Genomic DNA, 23,740 nt, shown 5'->3' with positions numbered 1-23,740 from the left:
CCCCTTTCTCTGTCCTACAGCACTGAGGCCCGGTGTCACAGCCTTCTCTGTGTGGCTCCCGGCTGTTCCCACCACCCCCCCACCCTGTTCTCCCACTACCGCAGCACTAAGCGCTCTGATCACTGGTGATGCTGTCTGTCTGCCCCAGGAGACGCGGGCTCCCCGAGCACAGGGCCAGGTCTGAGTCATCCCTGGGCTCCCAGTGCTGCAGGGAGGGGCAGCTGCCTATGGCTCACTGCGGTGTTTGATGGAACATTCTCGCATATCAACAGCTGGACTGCCCCATGTTCCCCCGACGGACCTCAACACCCCCAAACCTTCCAGGAAGCCTGCACACAGTCCGGGGACCCCAGCCCCAAACTGCAGTTAGGATCAGGGAACTTCTCTTGCTACCTCTTCACCTGGCCTCTCCCTTCTCCCGCCTGCTTCCTGGAGAACTCAAGGCTGAGAAAACCATCCCTAACCAGAGCTGAGGCCTCTCCCCACACCAAAATTCAGGGTCTGGCTGAGTCTCTGATCCTTATTAGAGCCTCTGGTCTTAGCAGGCTGCCTTTGGGAAAAGATGAAGATTTTGCAAAACATACAAAAACCAACCCCCCCGCTCCCCACAAAACCCAAACAAAACCCAACGTCTACAACGTGAACTCCAGCAGATGCCGAGGGGCCAAGGGCGCAGGCTGTACCCTCGCCGCGAGCCCTCGCGCAGAACGGCCCCGTTCCAGTTGTGCAGGTGAGCCCTGGCGCTAGGGGCCTGCGTCCCTGGGCTGAGCTGAGGGAGGACAGCATGCCCACGGTCTGTGTCTCTGGCAGTGAGGCTCCCTAGGGGCTCGCCACCCTCTGCCAGGAGACTCCTGTGGTCACACTACCCCACACACCTGGCCTCCCAGGTGTGCGCAATGGAAGGACCTTAACCTCACCGAGCAACTGCCCAGCCCCCATACCAGGCCAGGCTGAGCGGCAAGTCGGGGCAGACAAAGCTGGAAAAGCTGGTCTGTCCACGACACCCCCCCGACAGAGCAGGCACAGCGAGCAGGGACGGCGGAGCTCCGGGCCAGGTCCAGGGCCGCTCAGCTCACGGGCCTCTCCTCCAACACCGAGCCCCGCCAAGTCCCACCCGCTGCGGCCTTCTCTTCCTCCCTTCCAGGGGGCAGTCCCTGCCCACCGCTGAGGCTGCTCTGCCCACGCCTCCCCAGCCTCTGGTCCCAGGTCCATCGGCCTGTCCCCCTTCTCGTCCTGCCGGACTTGGCTCCTCAGGTCTCGCCTCCCTGCTGGTCACGCCCCTTCCTCCCGGCACCCCTACCTGGCCTGCCACTTGGTCTCCTGCTAGTCCCTCCAGTGTCAGGCTAGCTCGGAGCTCTGTCCTAGGCCTCTGTGACTATCCCGCCTCCAAGTCCCCCTCCTTTTCCCACACATTCCCATGCCCCAGGGACCATCTTGGAGCCATCGGTCCTGGAGCCCTGCCTCTGTCCCTGAGTCTCTGCTGAGTGTCAGACAGGAGACCCACCACCAGAAGACACCGGAATCTGGCGTCTAGGCTCCCAGGCGCCTAGGACTCAGCCTGTCCAACACCGAACCCTGCCCTCCTCTGACAGCACTGGACCTACCCTGAGCCCATGGCAGCGACCCGGCTGTCACGTGGAGCCTTCCCGCAGGCCCCCATCCAGTCACCAGAGCCTGCTGGTGGAGCCTATGCCCCTGGCCTTCGTGCCGCCCGCCGCGTTCCCTTGCTCCCCGCCCCCTCCCCTGCCTCTGCTCCAACCTCAGTCGTTCCTCCGGCTGCCGCGCAGGAGCTAAACGGGACTCTGACCACGTCCCCCGTCCTCGCTTGCTCAGAGCTCCAGGGACCAACCCGAACTCCGAGGCATGGCCTCCAGCATCCACGTGATCCGGCCCGAGCCTACCTTGTCTCTGCTCCCACCTTTCTACACGGGGCCACATGGTACCAGCACGGGCCACCCGAACGAAGGGGCTTTGACAAGCTTCAGGCCCACGATTGGGGTTACTGTCCCTTCGTCTGGGAAAGCTCTTTCCTTCCTGAAGGCTCACCTCACCCATGTGGCCTCTGCTGACCATTTCTGTCCCTTCCAGTCACTGGATTTACCCTTTGGTACTGGCTCTATGATGCGCTCCTGGGTCCCAGGGACAACACTCGGTCCCGCAGCCGGCGGCTGGCATACCACGTGAACACCCCAGGACCCAGGCCAACCCTGGGCCTTCCTGCATGTCCCACAAGCCAGCCAGACCAGCTCTCTGGCGGCCAGCACGCAAGCCACTGTGTCTCCTCTGCAGAAGGCACCAGGCCTGTCCATACACAGAACTCCCAGGCCCTGTGTGTCAAGCTCCGCGAACAGGGACAAGCAGGGACAAGCTCCAACACTTGACATGTGGGCTGCAGCTCCCAAGCCGCAGCCCAGGGATCAGAGGGCTCTGGACTTGGAGCCACGATGGCTCTGAGTTCCAGACCAGACTCCCTCACCCTCCCGTTTTTGTGATTAAAGGAAAACAGTGCATTCCCCTGTTCGACATAAGGTGCTTACACATTCTAGAAGCTAGTAGCGTTTCTGAAAAACAGAAGGGAACACATGAAGGCTGTTTTACTAATTCCTCCACACGCTTAAATGTGGTGGATGAAACGGCTCAGCCGAGCCCCTTCGCCCCAAGTCCCTGGGCTCCCCACCTGCCTCACTGGGTTGCAGGGAGGACATAAGAGCTTCGAGAAGGAAAGAGCCGAGCACGGCGTCTGCTGCATGGCGAGGGCTCAGAACCGCCAGGCCTCCTCCTCATCTTCGAGGCTGCTCAGCCTGCCGCTGGCCAGGGAGGACCCTAGACTCTGGGTTCAAATCTTTGCTCTCCTGTTGATCGACTTAATAGTATGCTGGTCAAACCACCTCGCCTCTAAATCTGTCCCCTCAAAGGGACAACAGTGATGTCATCCCTGCCTCTCAGGGTCCTGGTGAAGGGCGGCGGGAAATGCTACGCCCCGCCCCAGTCTCCACACAGCTCCTGGCTCCCACGACGTGCTCAGTCAACTGCGTTTCCCCCTTGGGACCTGCTCGAGGTCTGCAGGGAAGCCCACCCGGGCAGCAATGGGCGGACCCCTCAAGGACACCTGGCTGGGGCCGGAGGGGGCCGCTCACCTTCCTCCCGTCCGCGCTGCCCTCACCGCCTGGGTACGCCAGCTTCCGGCGCACGTAGAAAAGCATGTCGTCCTGCCGCGGCGCCCATTTCTCCATGAAGTAGGTAGAGAACATCCACGTCCAGAAGACGATGCGGTCATCCTTGAAGCACCCTGCCAAGGGAGGCGAAGAGAGAGAGGACGAGTCAACCTGGCCCTTGCACGTGACCTTGGCCAAGCCCTGTCTCCCCCTCCTCCCCTCCCCAACCTACACTTCTGGTCTGTGATGTCCAGAGCCCCCTGCTCCCTCATCACCACCCCCCGACTCCCCCCACTCCCAGCCAGGGGACAGGGGCTCAAGGACACCTCCTGCCAGGCCCAGTGCCTCCACCCAGCAGAGCCCAAGAGCCCCGGCCCCCCGGTCCCACAGCCCAGCCGACCGCAGTGCGCATGAATCAGCAGCTTCGGCGGGGAAGGAAAGCCCTTTGAGAGGCAGCGTCACAGCGTCTGGGCTGGGAGCAGACAGCCGGGCTCTGGAGGGAGCTCCGGAGGCTGGCACCACCCTCGGCCAGCAGCCCCCACCCCCACCCCAGGCTGCGGCAATTCCCACGGAGAACCCGACTTAAAGGAACAGCTGCCCTGTGCCAACCAGCCTCGGCGGCCGGCAGGGGAGGCCCCCACCCCCCCGCGCCCAGCGGAGCCCGTCATCAGGCAGATCTGTGCTCCCGTGATCTTTGCGGAGCCTCTTCTTTTATGACAAATAAGTGTTTCTTTAGGATCCCTAGATCTCTGTCGTCACCCTTCTCGCAGGAGGAGAAAAGGCTCTTGGGCTCTGGTGGGAAAGCCCCGGGTTTCTGCCCTCGCACAGCCTGCAGCGACCGCGACAGGCCGTTTGGCCTCTCTGGTCCCCAGGTTCCCCCCGTGAATGTCGGCTGCCAGACATCTGCCAGGGAAGCGGCACAGACGGGGCCCGCGCCTGGCACAGAGCAAGCCCAGGCAACGCGGGCCTCCTGCCTCTCCGGGCAGATCCCATGCAGTCTCAGGACATGCGACAGAGCCGTTTCCTATCATTGAAATGCTAGATTGTTGCTGGTTTCTTCCTCTCTTCTCCAGAACGTACTTTACCACTGTGACCCAGTCCTTGTACTCTGGTGCCAGAAGGACCAACCTCCACCCTGAGAGATGGGGAAGCTGAGCACCCCCGGTGGACTCCCCCGTGCCCCCGCCCCCCCCCGGCAGTTCAGAGGCCCCACCAGGACTGGCAGGTCCCCTGACCAGACTCCTGGGGGCTCAGCCATCAGGATCTAGAAGGCGGGGTCGCTCGCAGAAACCCCAGACTGTGCTCACTCCAGCCACATGGTGACCAGAGAACCTGGGTTGCAAACCAGCCCGAGCCCCCTGCCCAGCCGCTGCCCACAGCCTGGAGCCTACCTATTCCCATGACCTGCTTGGGTCCCGGGTGAGGGCAGATGGGGGTCTTCCCATCAGGGGTCTGGGTCAGTGCGCCTGCCTGGTGGCCCCAGGCGGAATCAAGCCCCCGCCCCCCATCTGCGTTCCTCCTGCATCACTCCGTAGCGGTTCCCACACACTCTGATGACCCGCAACGCTCACTCCCACCACTACAGACCCCCTGCAAAGGAGAGCGAAGGCGCCCTCCCTGCGGGTCCTGGGACGCCCCCGAGAAGCGTCTCTGGCTGTGATGGACTGGGTTCACACCTCAAACCCCTCCGTCTGCCACAGAGACAGAGGGTGGCCACCAGTGTCTGTCCTTGGGGCCAGGCACTGCCTTCCGTGGGTGATCCCTCTCGTGGCGCTAACAGAAGTCACCCCATCGTGGCCTGGTGGTAACTGGGCGCCCGGTCAGCATGGATGAGAAGTACGCCTGCCACCTGTGGGCCCGGGCCACGTGGCCTACACAGGCTTTCGCCTTCCACGGTCGCGACGCCTGTCATCCCTGCCCTGGCACAGAAAAGACCCATCCTCGGTAGGTTCCAGGACGTGCTCAAGTTCACAGCATTAGACACTACTGAGGCCCTCGGACCTGGCCAACCCCACGCTCAGGCTCCGGAAAGATGTTCCGCGCTCCACTCGGCAGCTCGGTGAGAGTAAGGGCTGGGAGGCTCCAGACCCACGGCGTGGCGAGCAGCGGTCCTGCCCTGGGAGCGCAGTGTACGGATGGCGTCCTGGGCTGAGGGACGAGGGGTCCGGCTTCGGGAGGACGTTCTGGACGGGGCACAACATATGCACCCTGTGCTATTAGCCTCCGCGCCCAGCGGGGGCCAGTAGGGGGTCCCATTTCCCTGCCTGGCAGAGCTAAGCACACCTTCTCCACAGCTCCCCCACCGGGGTCCCGACGACAGTCTGCAGGCCCCAGGAGCCTGAACCACACTGACGGCCAGGGCGGACTCCTCGTGGGAAATCCCAGCCGCCCTCCCAGGCCCCCACCCTCTCCGGGCCACACAAACGCTCCCACCAAGCTCCCAGCAGCCGCACGCCAAGTCCTCCTCCCCACACTCACAGCCACCGGTATGGGAGCGAGGGCCACCTCCGCGGGGACGTGCACGGCCGCCCCGACGGCCCACCCTCCGCAGCACAGCCACAGGACATTTGTTTAAACGCCTCTCCCTGCCCCGCCGGCAGCCTCCCCGGGGCACTCCGCATAAAACCCAGAGTTCTCACCCGGCTCCGTCCCGGTCTCCGGGCTCCAGCGCACGCTGACCTCGGGTGCTCTGTCCCTGCTTCCCCTCGGCTTCCACTCCCCTGCCCTGGGCCCCCGGCCGCGGCAGCCCGTCCCGGCGACACTCAGAGCCGCGATGTCGCCTCCTCACAGAACCTCTCCAGGCCCCACACCAGACGTGCCCCGTGTTCTCCCTGTCACGTCACCTGGTTTCACGGCTGCCGCAACCTTATCCCCCCTGGTGTTCCCATGTCTGCTGTCTGTCCCCCACAGCGGGAGAGCATCCCAGGAGTCGGGGCTCTGTCTTGATCTCAGAGCCCAGCAAAGTGCCAGGCATGCAGCAGGCACTCCCTAAATGCTGCATGAACAGCTTAGCCCAGCTGCACAGTTGGGAGGTGGCCCCGCTAGGGCCGTCTCCCAGGAGCCCGGGCCTCCTTCCATCAGCCACAGGCCCTGACTTCACAACGATCTCCCGGAGAAGCCTTAGAAGCCCTCCTCGCTGGGCTCTCCGGGGCCTGGGGCCACGACTCCACGGTCACACCGTGGGGAGCTGCGTGGGGCGGTGGGCCTGCGGCGGGCACTGAGAAGGTGTAATGGGAGAGGAGAGGAGAGGGTGTCCAGTCTGGGCCAACCGTCACCCCGCTGCAAGGGTACCTGCAAGTTAGGGGACCCAGTGCCAGGGAGCTCTGAATGCACTAAGGGGCTTGAAGACTCGCTGTCCATTGGGGGACAGAATCCTCAACGTCACGATTTCAGCACTGGCCTGATGAGCCCAGAGGGAAGACACTCCAACTCCAGCACAGCTTCCTCTAACACGAAGCCAAGAAGGCCCATCGTGAGGCGGGAGAGGGGTTCGAGGCAAAGAGCCACAGGGACAAGGGCCAGAAGGGGGCTGTGGGCATCACCGCGGGGAACAGGCCCGCAGACCACCTCCACGCCCGGGACGCTCGAAGTCAGAAGAGAAGTCACAGCGGTCAAGAGCCGCCTTCCCGAACATTCCAAACTGCCCTCTAGTCCAAGAGAAGCATCACTGAAATCAAAGGGAGCGTGAAGCCCGGGGGAGGCAAGCCGCGGTTCGGTGACCCGCGTCTGGGACACAGAGGGACCCCGACCACAGCGAGCGTTGAAGGGAAACGCCCACAGACCCTAAAAATGGGGAACATACCAAAAAGGAAACGTAACCAGTTAACAAAAATGCGGGAAAACACTAATCTCACAAGTAATCAGAAATTCATTATGGAGCGCCTGGGTGGCTCAGTGGGCTAAGCCTCTGCCTTCGGCTCACGTCCTGATCTCAGGGTCCTGGGATCGAGCCCCGCGTCGGGCTCTCTGCTCAGCGGGGAGCCTGCTTCCCCTCTGCCTGCTGCTCCCCCTGCTCATGCTCTCTCTCTCTCAAATACATAAAACTTTTTTTTAAAAAGCAGAGCAGTGGTTGTCCCCACGCGTTCTGTTTCTCACGCTGGTGACTTCACGGGTCCATACGGCCGGCGAACCTCATCCGCGTGGCCACGTGGACGCACTTTGTCTCACGTGAATCACGCTCTGGTAACGCTGATTCGAAGTTGTAAGAGGCAAAGCCAGCAAGGGCGCTGCCCGGGGATGCTCGTGCGCTGCTGGAGAACGCACACCCCCTCGCCTTTGTGAAAAGCAGATGGACGTTCTCCTACTCCTCCGAACTACTTTATGCAGGGAAATAAAAACACAAAATAACAGCCGTGGGCACAAAGCTCTTCCCCACGACTGTGCATGAGGGCCAGCAAGGTAACAGCCCAACAGAGGAAAAGAAAACAGCTCGCTGTGCTGCCCCTCGGTCTGGGGGGATACGCTCCATCTGCTAAGCCGATCTCCGTCCCTCTCGGAGAAGAGCACAGGTGCACCTGCGGCCACAGGGAACACCAGCAGCACACACCAGAGTGACCGGGGCTGTGAACCTGACGGGGAATAGCTTCCACTTCCTCCTGCTCTGACTCTCAGTATTGCTGAGTCCGAGGATACCTCCTCTTCCCGTGAACGTACAACCTCTGATCAGTGTCCACAGGCTGATGAGAGAGGGAGGGAGGGGGGCAGAGTGGGGACTCCTGTCTTCAGAGAGACGCTCCCAGTTCGAAGTGAGGGGCGAGACTGGGCGAGAGAGAATTCAGGCTCCAAGCGGCACAGAGCAGCAACCGGATCTGCAGTCACACACACCTGAGGTCAGGTCCCGAGTCACCCCCGCACTAGCCAGGCAGCCACTCCATGCGACCTCTCTGGATCTCAGGGACCCCACCCGTGAGATGGCTCTAACCTCCCACCCTCCCAGAATCCACGGTGAGGACCAGGCGAGAGGCCGACAGGAACACCCTTTGTCAAGGCCCATCCACGTGTGGGTTCGTGGGGACGCCCTGTACCACTGCTCTGCTTGTCTCTGTCCACAATGTGGCCTTTCCCCAGGCCTGCCCAGCAAGAGATGCCCTGGGTCACAAGCCCAGGCAGGTGCCACTCCAGCAGAGAGCTCCCTAACCACCCCACCTCCCTCCATCCCTGTCTCCCCGCCATCCGGCCGCCGTGGCAGGAGGTTTTCAGGATCCTGAACCAGTGGACACACCTGTGGCACAGGGGCAGCCCCTGATGCTGAGCCGCTCACCTGGGCCACACCACGGACCCTCCATACCCGAGGGCCCAGCTTCCCTGCTGGCCTGGGGTCCTACAGCAGCATCCTAACGGCCCCCTTCTCATGATGCATGGTCGTTCCGTTCTGGAGTAGCCATGGGATGAACAGTATCGCACCAGTGCTCCCGGGGGAACCCAGGTAGCGGTTCCTATGAAATCTCTGGACACAACATTTCCGCCAATCGATCAGCACGTAACCTTGCTTTACGTGTGTTTGTTTTGTGACTTGATGTAGTGTTTTGTGACTAAATGTAATTTAATGTAGCGGTGGTTTGTCAACACTGGACGCAAGGCCAACAGCACAGTAACTTGTGCCGAACACACACGTGTTATTTAAAACATGTGATCTAAAAAAAACACCAAAAAAATCCCCAAACAAACCATGTGATCTTTTCCATAAGGGCCAGTCACAGCCTTCTCATGCCTGGGGCAGACTCTAGCATTCTGCTCAGGGACCACTTTAAACAGCAAAATCATCAACACAGAGCACAAAATGCAAAATACAGGGACTAAAGTGTCCCCAAACGGACACTTGTGGAGAACATGACTGAAATGAGGCTGAGGGTCACCTCATTTGACCTCGGGGTGGGGGGAGCGTACCCACTGAGCTCCCCAAGTTTTCTGCTTTGTGCATATCTGCAATTAATTGTGAAAACGCCATAATTACTGAGTTGGGGGCTACAAATAAATTTTAGCAAGCACGTGAATTTGCAAACATGGAATCCATGAATAATGAGGGCGGACTGTCCCAGAAATACTGGCATCCGTCAGCTCCAAAGGGCCACGAGGGCCAGCTGTCTCCCCTGCCTCAAGCAAATTATTTTCCATTGACCAGACCTTTGAAAAATCATGAATTAGATTTTTGCGAGGCACTCCTTGAAACCACCCCAGCGCTCTTCAGGACCATTCAGCCACATGGTTAAGCCAGCTAGAGTACCGCCCTCATTAGAACAGTTTCCAGGGCACCTAGGTGGCTCAGTCTGTTCGGCGTCTTACTCTGGAACTCAGCTCAGGTCTTGAGCGCAGCATTACTGACGAGCCCCATGGGGAGCTCTGTGCTGGGAGCCCACTTTAAAACAAAACAGACAGTCTGCAGCCATTAAAAATGAGGACTATGCATTACAATAGAGAAAACTGTCCAAGAACTACTTCTAAAAAGGCTATGTTGGAGTAGCACGCCAAGAGATGTTTTTGAGAGGGCAATTCTACCAGATCCTCAAGAAACAACAGCTCCTATGCTACTCACACATTTTTAGAGCCTAAGAAATTTGCACATTCTTTTAAACAAGGAGGCATAATGTTGATTCCAAAAATAGAGCATGCATACACACACACACACACACACACACACACGCACGCACACACAAGGGAAGTACAGGCTAATCTCACACATGGAAAGAAACATAAAAATTTTAAATACAATATTAAAAAGAACCAAGCAATCCACTAAAAGTGTATCCCATTTCCAAGTCAGATTTAATTTAGGAATACAAAAATGGTCCAATATTATGAAATGTATTCATATATTCACTATATATTTACAGATTAAAAGAAATATAATATACGATCATCTCTATGATGCTGAGAAAACTCCAGTAAAATTCAATACTCCCTCTTGATTAAAAAAAAAATTCTCCATAAAATGAGAATTAAGGGTATTTCCTTAAACACGATCTATAGCTCAAGTAGAAAAGGAAACAAGTTAAGTACTAACTTGTTTCACTATGATTAACATTGTTCACTATGATTAACATTGTTCTAAAGGTACTAGACACGTTGCAGTTAGACAATGAGGATGTTAATAACAGAATTTGTGAGGAGAAGGTAAAATTAACATCTTACCGATGACATTGTACCTGACCTGGAAGATGCAAAAAATTCAATTGAAAACAACAGAAGTCATACGTACAAAGTCACCAGTACATCCAGAAGCCAGCGGTTCTGAGACACACCACCATTCCGGCTAGAACGTATAATGGGAAGAATTAACTCCATTCAGAATTTTTTAAAAATAATAATAAAAAAAAACCTGACTTGAATGATTGAAGGTTTGCGAGTTCTTGGGTAGGGATATTCAAATCACTGAAGGAAAAACTCCACTAATTCGTTAAGTTAACATGAGCCAATAGAAAACACCAAGAGAGTGTTTCAGAGTAAGTGGGAAGAGCCAGGACAATTCCGAAAGAACGAGGTGGGGACAGGGTCCCTATCAGAGAGCTAGGGCCTCCTGCCACCCCTTGGCGTTGCAGACCTAAAGCCCCTAGAACCGTGGGATGCGTCTGCCTGGTGCAGGAGGCTGGCTTGCAGGAGAAACCGGCCAGCGGGAAGAACAGGGACCTGTAACCCAAAGGATCCTAGCAAACAAAACACCGAGTCTCATCAGACGCTAAAAATACAAACCGAAAAACAGCCCTCAGCCCTACAGCGCCAACCAGAAGCCGACTCCAACAACTTCTCCACCATTTTCCTGGATTTGGTCATGTACACACTGGTTAATTTCGACCATTCCCCGCCCCCTGCAGAACGGTGACTTCATCACTGTACCATTTCATTGATTCTATCTTCAGACAAACCTGGAAGCCAACCACCTCCCACAAACCACCCTTCTGCCCAGAGCCCAGCCACCAGCTCACGCCCACCTCACTGGCACAGCTTTCTAACTGGTCCTCACACCTCCATCAGTTGCTGTCGCTTCCCGGCTCAGAATCCCCCTTGGGTCACGCCCACCCTTTACTCTAGAGTCTACCTTCTCTGCAAGTCCTTCCCAAACCAGCCGGTTTAAAATCGCCAACCCCACCCCGAGCGTTCCCGATCCCACTTCCCGCACCTGTCACTACATAACGTCATCTGCGTTTTACCTGTTTATTTTGTTGGCTTTCAGGCTTTTCTTAGGACAGAAGCCAACATGCTTTTTTCTGCAAAGGTCTAGACAGAAAATATTTTAGGTTCTGTCTCAACTACAACATCGCCCCGGGCAATGCATAAAGAAACGATCACAGCTAGTGGGTTCCAACCCCTTTATTTACAAAAACAGGCAGTGTCAGAACTGGTCCGGGGCCGTGGTTCACCAACACCTCTCTCTGCTCCTAGGACTGGGCTGCATTTTCACAGAGGTGCCCTGTGAGAACGCCCGCTCCGTGAAGGTCTGTGTTTGCGCTTTGGTCATTCCGTTCACTGCTGCATACTCAGGTCCTAGAATAGTGTCTGGCCCAGAGGAAGCAATAAATTTTGGCCAACGAAACAAGTAAGTGACATGAACTCCGTGACCGGTGAAGCCAGGACAGCACTGCGCATGAACACACCGATCCGTGGCCGAGCACAGAAACTACCGAAACAGGAGACGCGCTGTGATTTCGTGCACATCAAGGTCGCCCTTCAAACCCGCAGGATGAAGACGACGGGCCTCCGGCCACGGGCCTTGCGACAACGGGCTAGCGAGGGGAAAAGCGGCAGCCTGGGTCCCTGCTCATGCCGACACAAATTCTAAAAGCTCAAAACGTTTAACGTTAAAAGTAAAATCATAGAAAGAAAAAAAAATGGCGGGAGAACTTTTTTTATTCTCTCAAGAAACGAAAAAAACCTTTCTAAGTAGAACACCAAGGCTTTCAAGGAAAAGATTCATCGAACGACATAAAAATAAAAATTGTCTATGGGGAAAAAGCCCCACATGCGTCATAAAAGAAAACAATGCACCAGAAAAACTACTGGAACTCTGATCTTGTGTCTAATTTCCCTAATAAATAATAAGCTTCATGTAACAAATATAAAATAAGACAGAAGAGGGGCGCCTGGGTGGCTCAGTGGGTTAAAGCCTCTGCCTTCGGCTCAGGTCATGATCCCAGGGTCCTGGGATCGACCCCGCATTGGGCTCCCTGCTCAGCGGTGAGCCTGCTCCCCCTGCCCTGCTTCTCTGCCTACTTGTGATCTCAGTCTGTCAAATAAATAAATAAAATTAAGATAAGACAGAATGGAAAGCAAAGGAAGACACAAACAGCTTTCCAAACGCGAAAACCAGCTCAACTTCATACAGTGAGAGGAATATTCTTCGAAAACCACCAAATTCTACTTTTCACCTTGCAGGTTTGTAAAAATCGGAACACCTAACCACACTCCCAGGGGGAAGGGAACGGCGAGAAACAGGACCTCACGTCCGGCTGATGAAAATCCCCACGGAGATGGCAGGCGCTGAAGAGCCGCACCTGCTCACGCCTCCTAGCCGGCAAGTCCACCCCCTCGGGTTTTGTCCGAATTATGTAATTATGACAGTGGTGTTTGCAAAATACTGCAACATTCCTCTAAGATCTCTGGGATAGAGGAAGTGGGACGAGGGAGCGCAGAACCTCGAGGAAGAGGTTCTCACTACTAAGGCGAACAGCTGGCCGTGACCGAGTGAGGCCTGGGGGAGGGGCGGAGCGCAGACGTGAAGCAGTGTGGGCGCTGGGCTCCCTCCAGGCTCCGGCAGTCCCAGCAGGGGCCAGTGAGCCCCGAACCCCTGGAGGCGTTTCCCACTTGTAAAAGGGTAGTGAGAAGGGAATCCACCTCCCCACGCTGCTGCGGGGAGTTTGCGGGCAGGGACATGTGAGGCCTCCTGCAGGGTGGGCCCTGGGCAGGCGCCCAGGTTAACAAGCATTGCTCACGCCGCTGCCGCCTGCAACGCCTCGAACCTCCTCATACCCTTTGGATTTGATGCCCTTGTGGCACGTTTACCTACTCAGAAAGTCTCAAAAATATATTACTCTTCCCCCAAATTGTTTTAGTAACAGTGCAGTTACTTGGAAAAATGCATAGGCTAGAAAGTTTAAAAAACAGAAACAAAAAAGCAGGCCACCGAAGTGCACAGAAACGCCTCGGCGAAAGAAACCGTGAGACGGAGGGAGTCGAGCAGATGCCCGCGGGGTCAGGGTTCGGTCGCCTTTCCTGTCGTCCAAACACTGCAGAGATGCCCGTGAACCTAAATGCCACTGAAGGCTGTGCCAGGCGCTGTGCTCAATGCTTACGTTCCCGAGTCCACACTCAGAAGCGGGTTTTATTCACCAGTGAGGTCACAGGCCGTCCGAGGTCTCAGGCACTGCACCCCTCCCCACCCCTATCCACACCTGGTCCGGTCTGGAGCCAACACTGACCGAGGGCCACTCTCCGAGGCCGGGTGCTGGGAGCTGGGTGGGGGGGCGGCGGCAGCCCCCCGGATGTATCACACAGGTGTGTGTGGCCCGCCGTGTCCTGAGTCTACGCAAGTCAGAAGTACTAGGGAGACTCCCCATCTGAGGGGTCACACTGAAGTGGACGGAGCCAGGGGCAGGGCCACCTGGTGTGGCCGGGCTAGGGGTCTGGAGGGGAGCGGGGGAGTAGGGGTCTCTCTGCTGTGGGAAGGTGCCCCCCGAGTACACGCCTGGCTCGGCAGCCGCCTCTTCTCTGCCTGGCCCCCTCCCAAAGGCGGGCGGCAGGGGGTCAAGTGGCCTCTCTGGGGCGAGTCCAAGGCAGCCCTCAGCCCGCGGACGCTCCCCCGCACCCCTGCAGTGGCCGGATGATGAATAGGGCCTCTGTGGTCCCCTCAATGGGCCTTTCACCGACTCGTGCCTCTCAGCGCTCCTCGCCAGCTCAAGCCCTCCCTCGGGGCGCGAGAGACAGAGCTTCTGCCGGGGTGCCCTGCCTGTGGGGCCGAGGCAGTCAGACGGAGAAGTGCGGGTCAGACGGGTCCCCACGGCCTGGCCAGGGCTCTGCTCCGGCCTCAGGGAAGCAGGGCTCTCAGGGCGGCAAGGGGGCCGGGTCAGGAGAAGCCCAACACCCCTGCCCGCTTCCCTGTCTTCTTGAAGTCCGGGCTCCTTCTCCAGGGGAGCCGGGCTGTCCGGACAGCCCCGCAGTCTGCGGCGTGGTCCCCCCGCCCTTCTTCCCGGACCAGACGCCGGTGTACCCACAGCCCGCCACGGTCCGCCTCTCCCCTCGCTGACAGGTCTCCACCCTGACCGTGCCCATGGCCCCCATGTGTCACCCCAGCCGTCACCTCCCCCCGCCCAAGCCCTGATGCCTCCCACCTCATGCTACCTCTCCTCTGTGACCCTCCGCGACACCCTGCGGCGTCAAGTCTCCATCTTCGTTCAGCTGATGAGGAAATGGAGGCTCCAGGCTTGAGTCACCTGTCTGATGTCACTCCCGGCTTGAGTCACCTGTCTGATGTCACCCTGCAAATCTCCAGTCCGGGGATGTCTTCCCAGCCTCCGCCTCCGCGTGGCTTCCCAACCCCCGAGCGCCCCGCCCAGCCCCGCCAAGCCAGGCCCCCCTGCTGGCAGCGGGACCAGCACCCTCGCAGGGCAGGGTACCCAACAGCAGGTGGGCAAGGGCTGAGCACGGAACTGGGAGGGGGACAACCACCGCCAGCTCACAGCACGCCCAGAAGCTCTGAAACTCACCCAAAGCCTCCACCACCAAGGCCTTTATCCTCCGCCCTCTGTTGCATTTCCAGCCCTCAGGTCACGGCCGGGATCACCCTAAGAGCTGACTTCCTGGGAGAGGAGAGCAAAGCCGGACTCAGGTCACCCAGAAGGACCACAATGGCAGGCGCGGCTGGGATCCAGGCCAGGGTGGACCTGCTCCACTCCCAGAGCAGCTCTGTGGGAGGCCCCCAGCACAGTGGGAAATAGACCTTGACCCTGTCCTCAAGGCCCTCTCTTGGGGCATCCGCCAGACTGGTCCACCGCCCACCCACTGTCTCCAGAAGCGATCCTCTGGGCTCCCCAACCCCTGCCACTTGGTGCCCTCCCCTAAACCTTTCCAGGTTCGAGCCCACCCAGCAGTTTGGGGCCCAAAAGAGATGCCCCCCAGGCCGCGGCCCACCTCCTGGGGCTGGGACCTTATTCCAACTCCTGACTCATTGCTCTGATTCGTGAAACACGGGGCCTGTAAGACCGGCTGCAGGTCCCCCGAGGAACCTCCGAGGCTCCCACAGACACCCAGGCAAGGCGCCCCATCCCAGACGGGAGCTGGGAGCTGGGAGCTGGGACCTCCTGGCTCGCCCCACCCCCGCCCCGCCCCCTAGGCTTGAGATCGCTGGGTCACTGGCCGGGCCCCAGCACAGCGTCCCTCTTCCCGGGGCCTGCACTCTTTCCCCTGAGACGGGGGTCCCAGCCCTCTGCTAGGCAGCTTCCCCCAGAAGGGCCCACTCCCACATCCGTCTCCGCCTCCTGATCCCCCTCCCTCCCTGCTTCATGGTGGAGACGGGCGGTGGGCGGCGGGGCTCCTGCTCTGGGCCGCACCAGGGTGAGGCCGCTCGGGGAGGAGGTGCCAAATGCCTCTCCTTGGGGAGACGGACGCATCTGAGGGAGACACTGCATAGGCCACAGCCTCGCGTCCCAGAGGACTGGGCCCCAAACCCACACTGACTGCTCTGGGACCGTGAACACCGTGCCCCGGTGGCTCCAGGCCTCGCCAGTTCCGTCTGCCAACAGGGCGAACACAGCCTCCGCTCAGGGCCACCACGGGAAGGACACAAGGCTGGGCGCACCCCCGCCTGCAGGAGCTGCTCTGGTTCCCGCCCTCTTCCGGAGCCCACGGGCCTCCCCAGCCTCCCCGGGTGCCCTGCGGCCCGGAACGCAGCCACAGCTCAGGAGTCCCACCGTGGGGGGCCGGTCCCCTCCACCCCGGGTCAGAAGGAATCCCGAGTCACCCCAGGAGGCTCTGTCCCCCAGGCGGGGGGCTCGGAGGCTGTGCAGGCTCCAGCCCGAAGGGGAGGCCACGGCTTGGGGTTGTGGGATGACAGGGTTCCCGTTCCCCCTGTGCAGGGTGGGATTCGGGGTTCTTCCTGTTTCTGCCTCTTCCTGTTTCACTTCCGTCAGCTTGAGCCAAAGCACCCGAGTGGCAGGGACCTCCCTGAGGCGTGGTGTCACGGGCCCTGACTGTCACAGGTGGCTGGGACTCACGCGCCACACCTCGGGCTGAGAGTGGCGCTGCGGGTCAGTCTGCCCTCCCTCCCTTTATGTAAGAGGACAGTGAGGGCCAGAGGCAAGGGCCTTGCTCAAGGTCACCCTCACAGGCCCCCTGGATTTGGCCCCGGGCCCTGTCACCTGTCCCGGCAGCCTCCATGATACTCTCTGCCACTCTAGGTCTGGAGACTGGCCTCTGCGCTGGGGGGAGGCAGAACAGCCATCGTGTTTGCATCCTACCCCCCAGGAGAGCAGAGGCCCAGAGAGCAGCAGGGATCTCCCCGAAGCAGCACAGCACTGGGGGACAATTCAATTTGGAAAGTTCTCTGCCGTCCTCCCCAGTCTGCCTCTGCCAGGGAGGCCCTCTGTGAGGAATGCCCAGTCAAGGGACACCCCCGAAGAAATGATCACCTCTTCACCGCACGTACCTGTCCTCCGACCCCCCCACGGCCCCCCCACCCGCCCCCTGCAGCCTTGTCTGCTTCCCCTTCTCCCTCCGCCCCTCCCCCGCCCCCTCATTCCCCCTCTCTCAGATACATAAATCTTAAAAAAAAAAAGATAAACAGTAACCACAACTCCACCTACAGAAAAAAAAAAAAGAAAACCGAAGCCGCCTCTTTCTACTTCTGTCAACAGACATCCTTCGGCTAGTCACTGGTCAGGAACAGACACTCAAGCTAGCTGGGCGCTTGTGCCATGTCACGTCAGAGGATTTCCTTTTATTTATTTTGAAGATTTATTTATTTATTTGTCAGAGAGACACAGAGAGAGAGCACAAGCAGGGGGGGCGGCAGGCAGAGGGAGAAGCCGGCTTCCCACTGAGCAGGGAGCCCGATGCGGAGCTCGATCCCAGGACCCCGGGATCACGACCTGAGCTGAAGGCAGACGCTTAACAGACGGAGGCACGCACGTGTACCAGGATTCCCTTTTTAAGAGGAGGGGGTCCTCCTCAAACTTAGCTGTGGCTTCTGGGGCCCTGGGTTGTAAAGGCTCCACCCCAAGCTGGGTTTTCCCAGACTTTAGCCCCTATCCCTGGTCGATGTCTCGGACCCCCTATTCGCAGGTCCAACGGCAACACCCCAGCCCCCATCTGTGGCCAATGGGACCTGGGAGGGATGTGCTTGAGGACACACCCCTGCCTCGCCCCTAACTGGCCTCCAGCTGTGCCCCCTGCATGGGCTGGGGACTGGGGGAGAATCAAATCAGGCATTCATTCCAGCCCTTGGGACCCACTGGCGTCAGGGTCCTCTCTGAGCCCCGCCCCGCTGTCTGTGACACCCCAGGGTTAGGCTGGTGGACATCCACTTCAAGTCTGGACAACATGGAAAATGTTTTAGGAATTTTAAGTCAGAAACCATGACTAAGAAACTACACAGAGAACAACGAAGAATTCTTTATAAAAAGGCTTCGCAAAGTTAATAGTTGTCTCTGGGTGACTGCAACTGTGAGTAATTTTTTTTCCCATTTTCTTAAATTTTCCAGTTCCTATAATGTGCATGGAACTTTTTTTTTCATTGGGAAAACATTTGTTTGGGGATTCCGAGGCTGTTTTCTCATGAGGATCCCGCGTGGGGCTCGCCCTCCACGGCCTCGGGCTCTGCCGCTGCCCCGAGCCCGGCCCGCTGAAGGAGTCAAGCATCAGGAAGGCCAGCAGCCGCTGCAAGGAGGCGACACAGCAGGGGCAGAGTGGCCGTCGCCTGCAGGCCCAGGGGCGCCAGACAATTCAGCCCACTCTGGTCTGGCAGAGACACCCCTGCAGCCCGGACCCTGGGGCTCTTTAAAGCGGGAAGTCCAAAGTCCTCGGAGCTCCCAGAGTCTCTGCCTGAGGAGAGAACCGCCCCACAGCCTCCAGGCTGCTCCAGCCCCAGACACGGCCTGAGGCCGGAACCCACAGGCCTTAAAAACAGGCCCGGGAACCTAAAGAGGCACTGCCACCACTCCAAAGGGTCACACTTCCTCCCCAGAGCATGGGCCCAGGACCAGCCTGGCCTGCCTTAGCTGGGCTGGAGGGCCCCGGACCCCAGGGAACCCCGGGAAACTGTCTGCAGGGAGTGCACAGCAGGCTGCCCCCCAGAGCACACATTCAACCCCACGTTCACGCCGGGACACGGGGCCAGGCCCGTCATGTCCCTCCTGATGACAAGGGAACAGCGAGGCTGGGGGCTGACCCTGCGCCAAGTCTCAGCCGCTCCCCACGCTCGTCCGTGAACCTGCCACTTCTCACACAACTCCCACAACCCTACAGACTCTGCCATCGCCGCTGTGCAGGGTCACAGGCCCCCAGTCTTCCCTTCCAGGCACATCTCCCACCAAAATCTCCCGCCCCTCACCAAAGTCCAGCCGCACTGACCCTGGCAGAAGGGTGACAGGCTGGGCCAAGGCTGTACGGTCCTCTTCCCGATTCTCAAACTGGCACCAGGTGTCCGGCGTACGTGGGTGTTTAGCCGGGGCAGAGGCTCACCAGAAGGCAATGTCCCCGCTTAGTGCCCTCTGGCTCATCGCATGACTCCCTGCAAGGCAGCTCGTGGCCTCTGACAGGTCACACAGACCCCAGTCCCGCGGCCTCCCAGCGACGTGACCTTGGGTGAGTCAGTTTGCTCTCTGAAGCTGCTTTTCTCATCTGCAAATTGGGGAACTACCAGACTGCCAGAGCTGCCAGGCGCCTGGTGCACAGTGGGCGTGCCGGGTGCCAGGCAGGCCACCCCACAAGTCAACAGCCACCACAGTCCCCGAGGCCCAGCCAAGGGCTCAGCCACTGCTGCAGCCCCAGCTCCCACACAGCTTCCCTTGCAGCCGGCCGGCTTCTCCTGCTCGGCCCGGCAGGCCCTTCCCCACCGCAGCCCCTCTCAAAGGCCACACCTCGCACCATCCCCCCATCAGCCATGGGGACTCCCTCCTCCGTGCCTCCGGAGGGAACCTCTCATCCTTCGACTTGGGCCCTTCCTCAACCCACCTGTGCCTGGGAGCAGTGCGCGCGTGTGATGACCAAGCTGCCAGCACCCCGAGTGCAGGTGTGGGCGGGGTCCCCCTCTGCTAAGAGTTAGGTTTATAGACAGAGTCGGCCCCTTCCCAGCCACGTGACTAGGGACACGTTACTACACCTCTAAACCTGCCTTCGCTCATCAGGACGAAGAGAAGGGTACCACAATACCTACCTTATAGGACTGTTTCAAGAATAAAAGGAAACCTTGAACATGAAACTCTCCTTTGGCCCCACAGAGAGAGAATGCCCTCAGCCACCTAGAAGGGGGCCAGAGGCCAGGAAAACAGCAGTTCTACAAGGTGCACAGCCTAGGCAGGGCCTGAAGACAAGCAGCATGAGGGGGCCTCACCCCTCCCAGCACCTGCCTGTCCTTGGTGGACACCAGGTCCCGGGGCCGGGTCAAGTCCACGGGGCTTTGCCGAACGTCAGTGGCGCGCCGCCCCTGCTGAAAGGGAGCCTTCCTGCCCAGCGTGCTGGAGCTGACGTCCCAGGCCCACGAGAGAGCCCAAGCCCCAGAGGAAGGATCAGGCTATGTCCACTTTTGGTCCAGATGTCTGCATCGCCCATAATCTGGGCATTGGACCTCCTGACTCTTCCCAGCTCAGAGAACCCGGAGCCCCACAGAAGCTCGCTCAGCCAGCCAGCTTGGTTCATCTGTTCCCTGGAATCCCAAGCAGTTTCCTGTATATAAACCACCCCCAGTCCTGCTCGGAGCAGCTGCTGCCAGCAGGATCTTTGCTTCGGCTGTCACCGTGCACCTGGCTTCTCTCCCCTACTCAGCTGTGGCCTCCAGCAAGGCAGGGTCAGGCCCGATCCCCCCACCCGGCACTCACGAGATGCTTCCAACACAGATGCTGCTGAAGGAAAGATGCAACCATCATGTTTGCATCCACAAGGTGCCTTTCATCATGACAGCCGAGCGACAATCCCTGTGTCGCCCTCTCCCATCTTAGAGGCTGTGACTCAGAAGTGACAACAGTGTGTCTGGGGTCGAGCATCGCCACCAGAGGCTCCCTGACACCTTTGAAACAACCTCAGGGAACACGGCATGCTTCTGAATGACCGCAGCTTTAATGACACAGCAACGGCGGCCTGGGCGGTTTACATTCCTCCGTCTAACAGGTTGTCACAGCTGTAAAGGGAAGAAAGGCGGAAGTGGTCCGCGGGCCGTGTCCACGTCCTGGGTTCCCGTCTGGGTGCACAGGCCAACCACTGGGTCCTATCTCTACTTTGGCAATAGGTTAAGCTTGGCCCTCTCTGAGCCTCCCCTCTCTCATCTGATAAATGAAAAGATGGTCAAAGTGAGCCCTGCTAAGAGGCCAAGATTCCACGTTCTATACACACGCTCATCCTTAATTTACAAGCCCAGAGAGTCTCTCATTTGCCTGCTAAATGTTTCCTGGGCACCTGCTCTACTGGGCCATGCCCTCGAGGGGCTCACTTGCTGGGGAAACAGTCACACAGACTCTCACAAAGCCACAACAGGCCTGATAAACCCACAGACATGCACCTGGTATGCAGAGCCCAGGAGGAGGGACAGGACATGGAGGCAGGGTTCCCAGAAAGTGGCAGCGCAGGAGTGGACGCTTAAAGGACACCTGTAGGCGTGTGTGGGGCAGGTGAGAAGGGGTGGCTGTCCAGGAAGAGAAAACGGCAGGCCTAAAACAGGGCATCAGAGCACCGCAGACCGAGTTCAGGGGAACGCGGGACGGGCGGGATAGGAGGGTGGGGGCAAGACAGGAGACCCTGCACGGGAGGGAGGCCTGGGTGCCAGGACAGGAGACCTGAGGCAGTGCTCCTCCCCAGAGGCAGCACAGCAGGCCCCGGGGGGCCTAGCTGGAGGCATCTGGGGGGGCAGGCTCTGGGGTCAGACTGGCCAAGGGTCAATGCCCGCCATGCTGCTTCCTCGCTGACCATCTCTACGCAAGTCTCTCCCCTCTCTGAACCTCTGGATTCTCTGTGGCATGGAGAGGATATTCCTATCTGGCAAAGTCAGAATCAAACTGAGCACACACAATGTCCTTGCACATAGTAAGCACTCCGTAAACGCCAAGTGCTAAAATTAATTACTACTGTCCTTAAGGAATGGCCCCGAGGGCTCCGTGGGACAGGGCCTGACAGGGGAGAGGCAAGGTGCTCAGTGGTCGAGGACGGTGGGGGAGTGCTCACATGAAGCGGGGAGGGGCTGCGTGGGGCTTCCAGGCAAGCAGGGGGAGGGGCCTGCAGCAGATGGTCCCTCGGACCCCTCCCATCGCAGACAGCCTGAGCCAGGTAGCAGGTGCGCCTGCCACCTGGCGCACAGCCCAGCACACAGTAGGTGCTCAGTGAACGTTTGCTGAATGAACAAACAAGGATCCTTCAACATCTGCGCAAAATGAAGTCGTGACACCTTTTCAGAAAAGACACCTGAAAAACCCATCTCCTGGTCCATCCTTACTTGGTAGGCACCCCCAATGCCCCGCCCGCAATTCCCACCCCTGCCCACAGGAAAGGTCGTTCCTGGGGCAGGCTGGGCTGAGGGGACAGGTGTCATGCCTGGAGGACTGGAAGGAGGGCTGCAAGTTATTTCCCCTTCTCACTCGCTTCCAGGGCGTGGCCTGCTGAGGGGCCTGGAACCCTAGGGCAGCGGTGACCCCGCTGCTGTGTGACCAGAGGGGTTATGTTGGCTCTCTGGGACTCCCTGACGGTGAGCGACGAGGGGAAAGGTAGAACCTCCAGAGCGGACATTCCCTGCTTCACAAGGCAGTCACCCACACCCACAACCCCCGCCCCTCCCCAGAAATCCCCAGCTCAGACTGGGGGTGGGGGTGGGGTGGGGGTGGCTGACAATGTGGAGTGAAATCCTTTCCGCATGAAGAAGGGAGGGGTCTTTTCACGGAGAAAATGAAAAACCCACCCTACAGGGGAGGGGGCTTCTCAGCTTCTCTGGGCAGGATCCAATCCCAGCGATGACCTCACACCCAGCCAGGCAGGGAGACCCCACCCACACCTAACAGTCCCAGGCTCTTCCAAACAATACCAGACACCCCCACCCCACCCCACAGCAGACATATGACCTACGGCCTCAACTGAACAGGGTCACACCCAGAGAGGCAGCAGGTCCTGCTCTCTGTGCTAAGTGGGTGGCTTCAGGGGGCCAAGGCCCAACAGGTTCCACTTGGAGCTGATGGGGAGCAGGCGAGGCAGTGCGGAGAGGTGCAGGAGACAAAGGCTTCAGGAAGCTGGGCATGGTGGCCACGACACACTTGCAGGGAGGTGTGCCTAGACCCCACTGGGCCCTGCCCCCCCCTTCCCGTGCTGATCTCCTGGTCTCCCCAGATCCCACGCCCACACTCCCTGCAGTGGAACTGAAGCCCCGGGGAGGGCTTCCCAGGGAAGGGAGGGACCTGCCACAACCACGGGCGAGGAAGAAGGGTGAACAGACATACTCGAAAGGACAGACAGAGGGAGACACCGAGAGACCCGGGAAAGGGGAAGAGACCCAGCAACATTCTCGTGCGGAGTCGCTCTTGGGACCGAAATCAGAGACCAACACACAGGGACGCAGGAAAAACCTATACGTGGGGAGCTGGGGGCGCACGGAGGAGGCCAGGACACGCAGGGGGAGAGACAGACAGAGACACACACACGCACAGAGACACACGCAGAGACGGACACGGAGACGCACGCAGAGACGGAAACAGAGAGAGACGGAGACGCACGCAGAGACCGAGACGTGGAGACCGAGACGCGCACGGAGACGGAGACACACGCAGAGACGGAGACCCGCGCGGAGACCCGCGGAGGCGCGCACTGCCCCGGCGGGCGGCCCCGGCCCGCCCCACTCACCGAGGCCGCAGACCTCACGGCGCAGGCTGAGGCGGCCGCGCTCCTCGGCTATGGCGCGCAGCATGCGCTGCAGCGAGCGCTCCTCGGCCTCGGCGCCGCCCGCAGGCTCGGGGGAGGCGGCGGCAGCGGCGGGGAGGGCGGGCGGCCCGGCCCGGAGCCCCGCGGGCGCGGGCGCCGAGGCGCAGGCCCGGCCCGGCGGCCGCGCAGAGGCCATGCCGGGCCCCGGCTCATCGCCCGCGCCGCGCCCGCCGGGGCCCCCGGCGCGCCCCGCCGCCCCCGACCCGGCGCCGCCCGCCGCGAGCACCAGTGAAGCCACAATCCGCCTTTGTGCGCGTCGCCGCCGCCGCCGTCGCTGTAGCCGCCGTCGCCGCCGCCGCCGCCCGGCTGCCGAGCCCAGGGAAACGAGCGCAGCTCCGCGCCGCCGCGGCCGCCCGCGCGCCTCCAGGCCACCGCCCGCCCCGCCCCACCCCGCCCCGCCCCGCCCCCGCCCGGCCCGCGCCCCGCCCGCGCCCCGCCCCGGCCCTCCAGGCCCCGCCTCCGCCCCGCGGGCCCCGCCCCTCCCGCCTACCTTC

The 23,740-nt window shown here is 59.8% G+C and overlaps 1 protein-coding gene across 7 annotated transcripts in view; it reads right to left on the bottom strand.

Moving 5' to 3' along the window:
- The window catches only part of KIAA0930 (KIAA0930 ortholog), a 36,618-nt gene extending 13,292 nt beyond the window's left edge, over positions 1–23,326 (bottom strand). For 3 of the 7 annotated variants that reach the window (XR_004286556.1, XR_004286557.1, XM_032345953.1), the window contains exons 1-2: positions 23,169–23,326; positions 3,138–3,289 (exon numbers count right to left, since the gene is read on the bottom strand). Coding sequence is in view for 5 of the 7 variants with exons in the window: in XM_032345953.1 (XP_032201844.1) it covers positions 3,138–3,289; positions 23,169–23,232 (216 nt within the window). In the remaining 2 variants the exon portion in view is untranslated. Of the gene's footprint in view, positions 1–3,137; positions 3,290–3,387; positions 3,443–3,555; positions 3,655–14,483; positions 14,678–14,848; positions 14,942–23,168 lie in introns of those variants that run through there. The other 4 variants (XM_032345956.1, XM_032345955.1, XM_032345957.1 and 1 more) reach the window with 4 other exon arrangements.
- Positions 23,327–23,740: the final 414 nt, after the last annotated feature.

Source organism: Mustela erminea, chromosome 6, assembly GCF_009829155.1.
Source record: "Mustela erminea isolate mMusErm1 chromosome 6, mMusErm1.Pri, whole genome shotgun sequence".
In the NCBI taxonomy this organism is placed as follows: domain Eukaryota; kingdom Metazoa; phylum Chordata; class Mammalia; order Carnivora; family Mustelidae; genus Mustela; species Mustela erminea.
The sequence above is the reverse complement of the archived record's forward strand: the minus strand, read 5'-3'. Positions and strand labels throughout refer to the sequence as shown.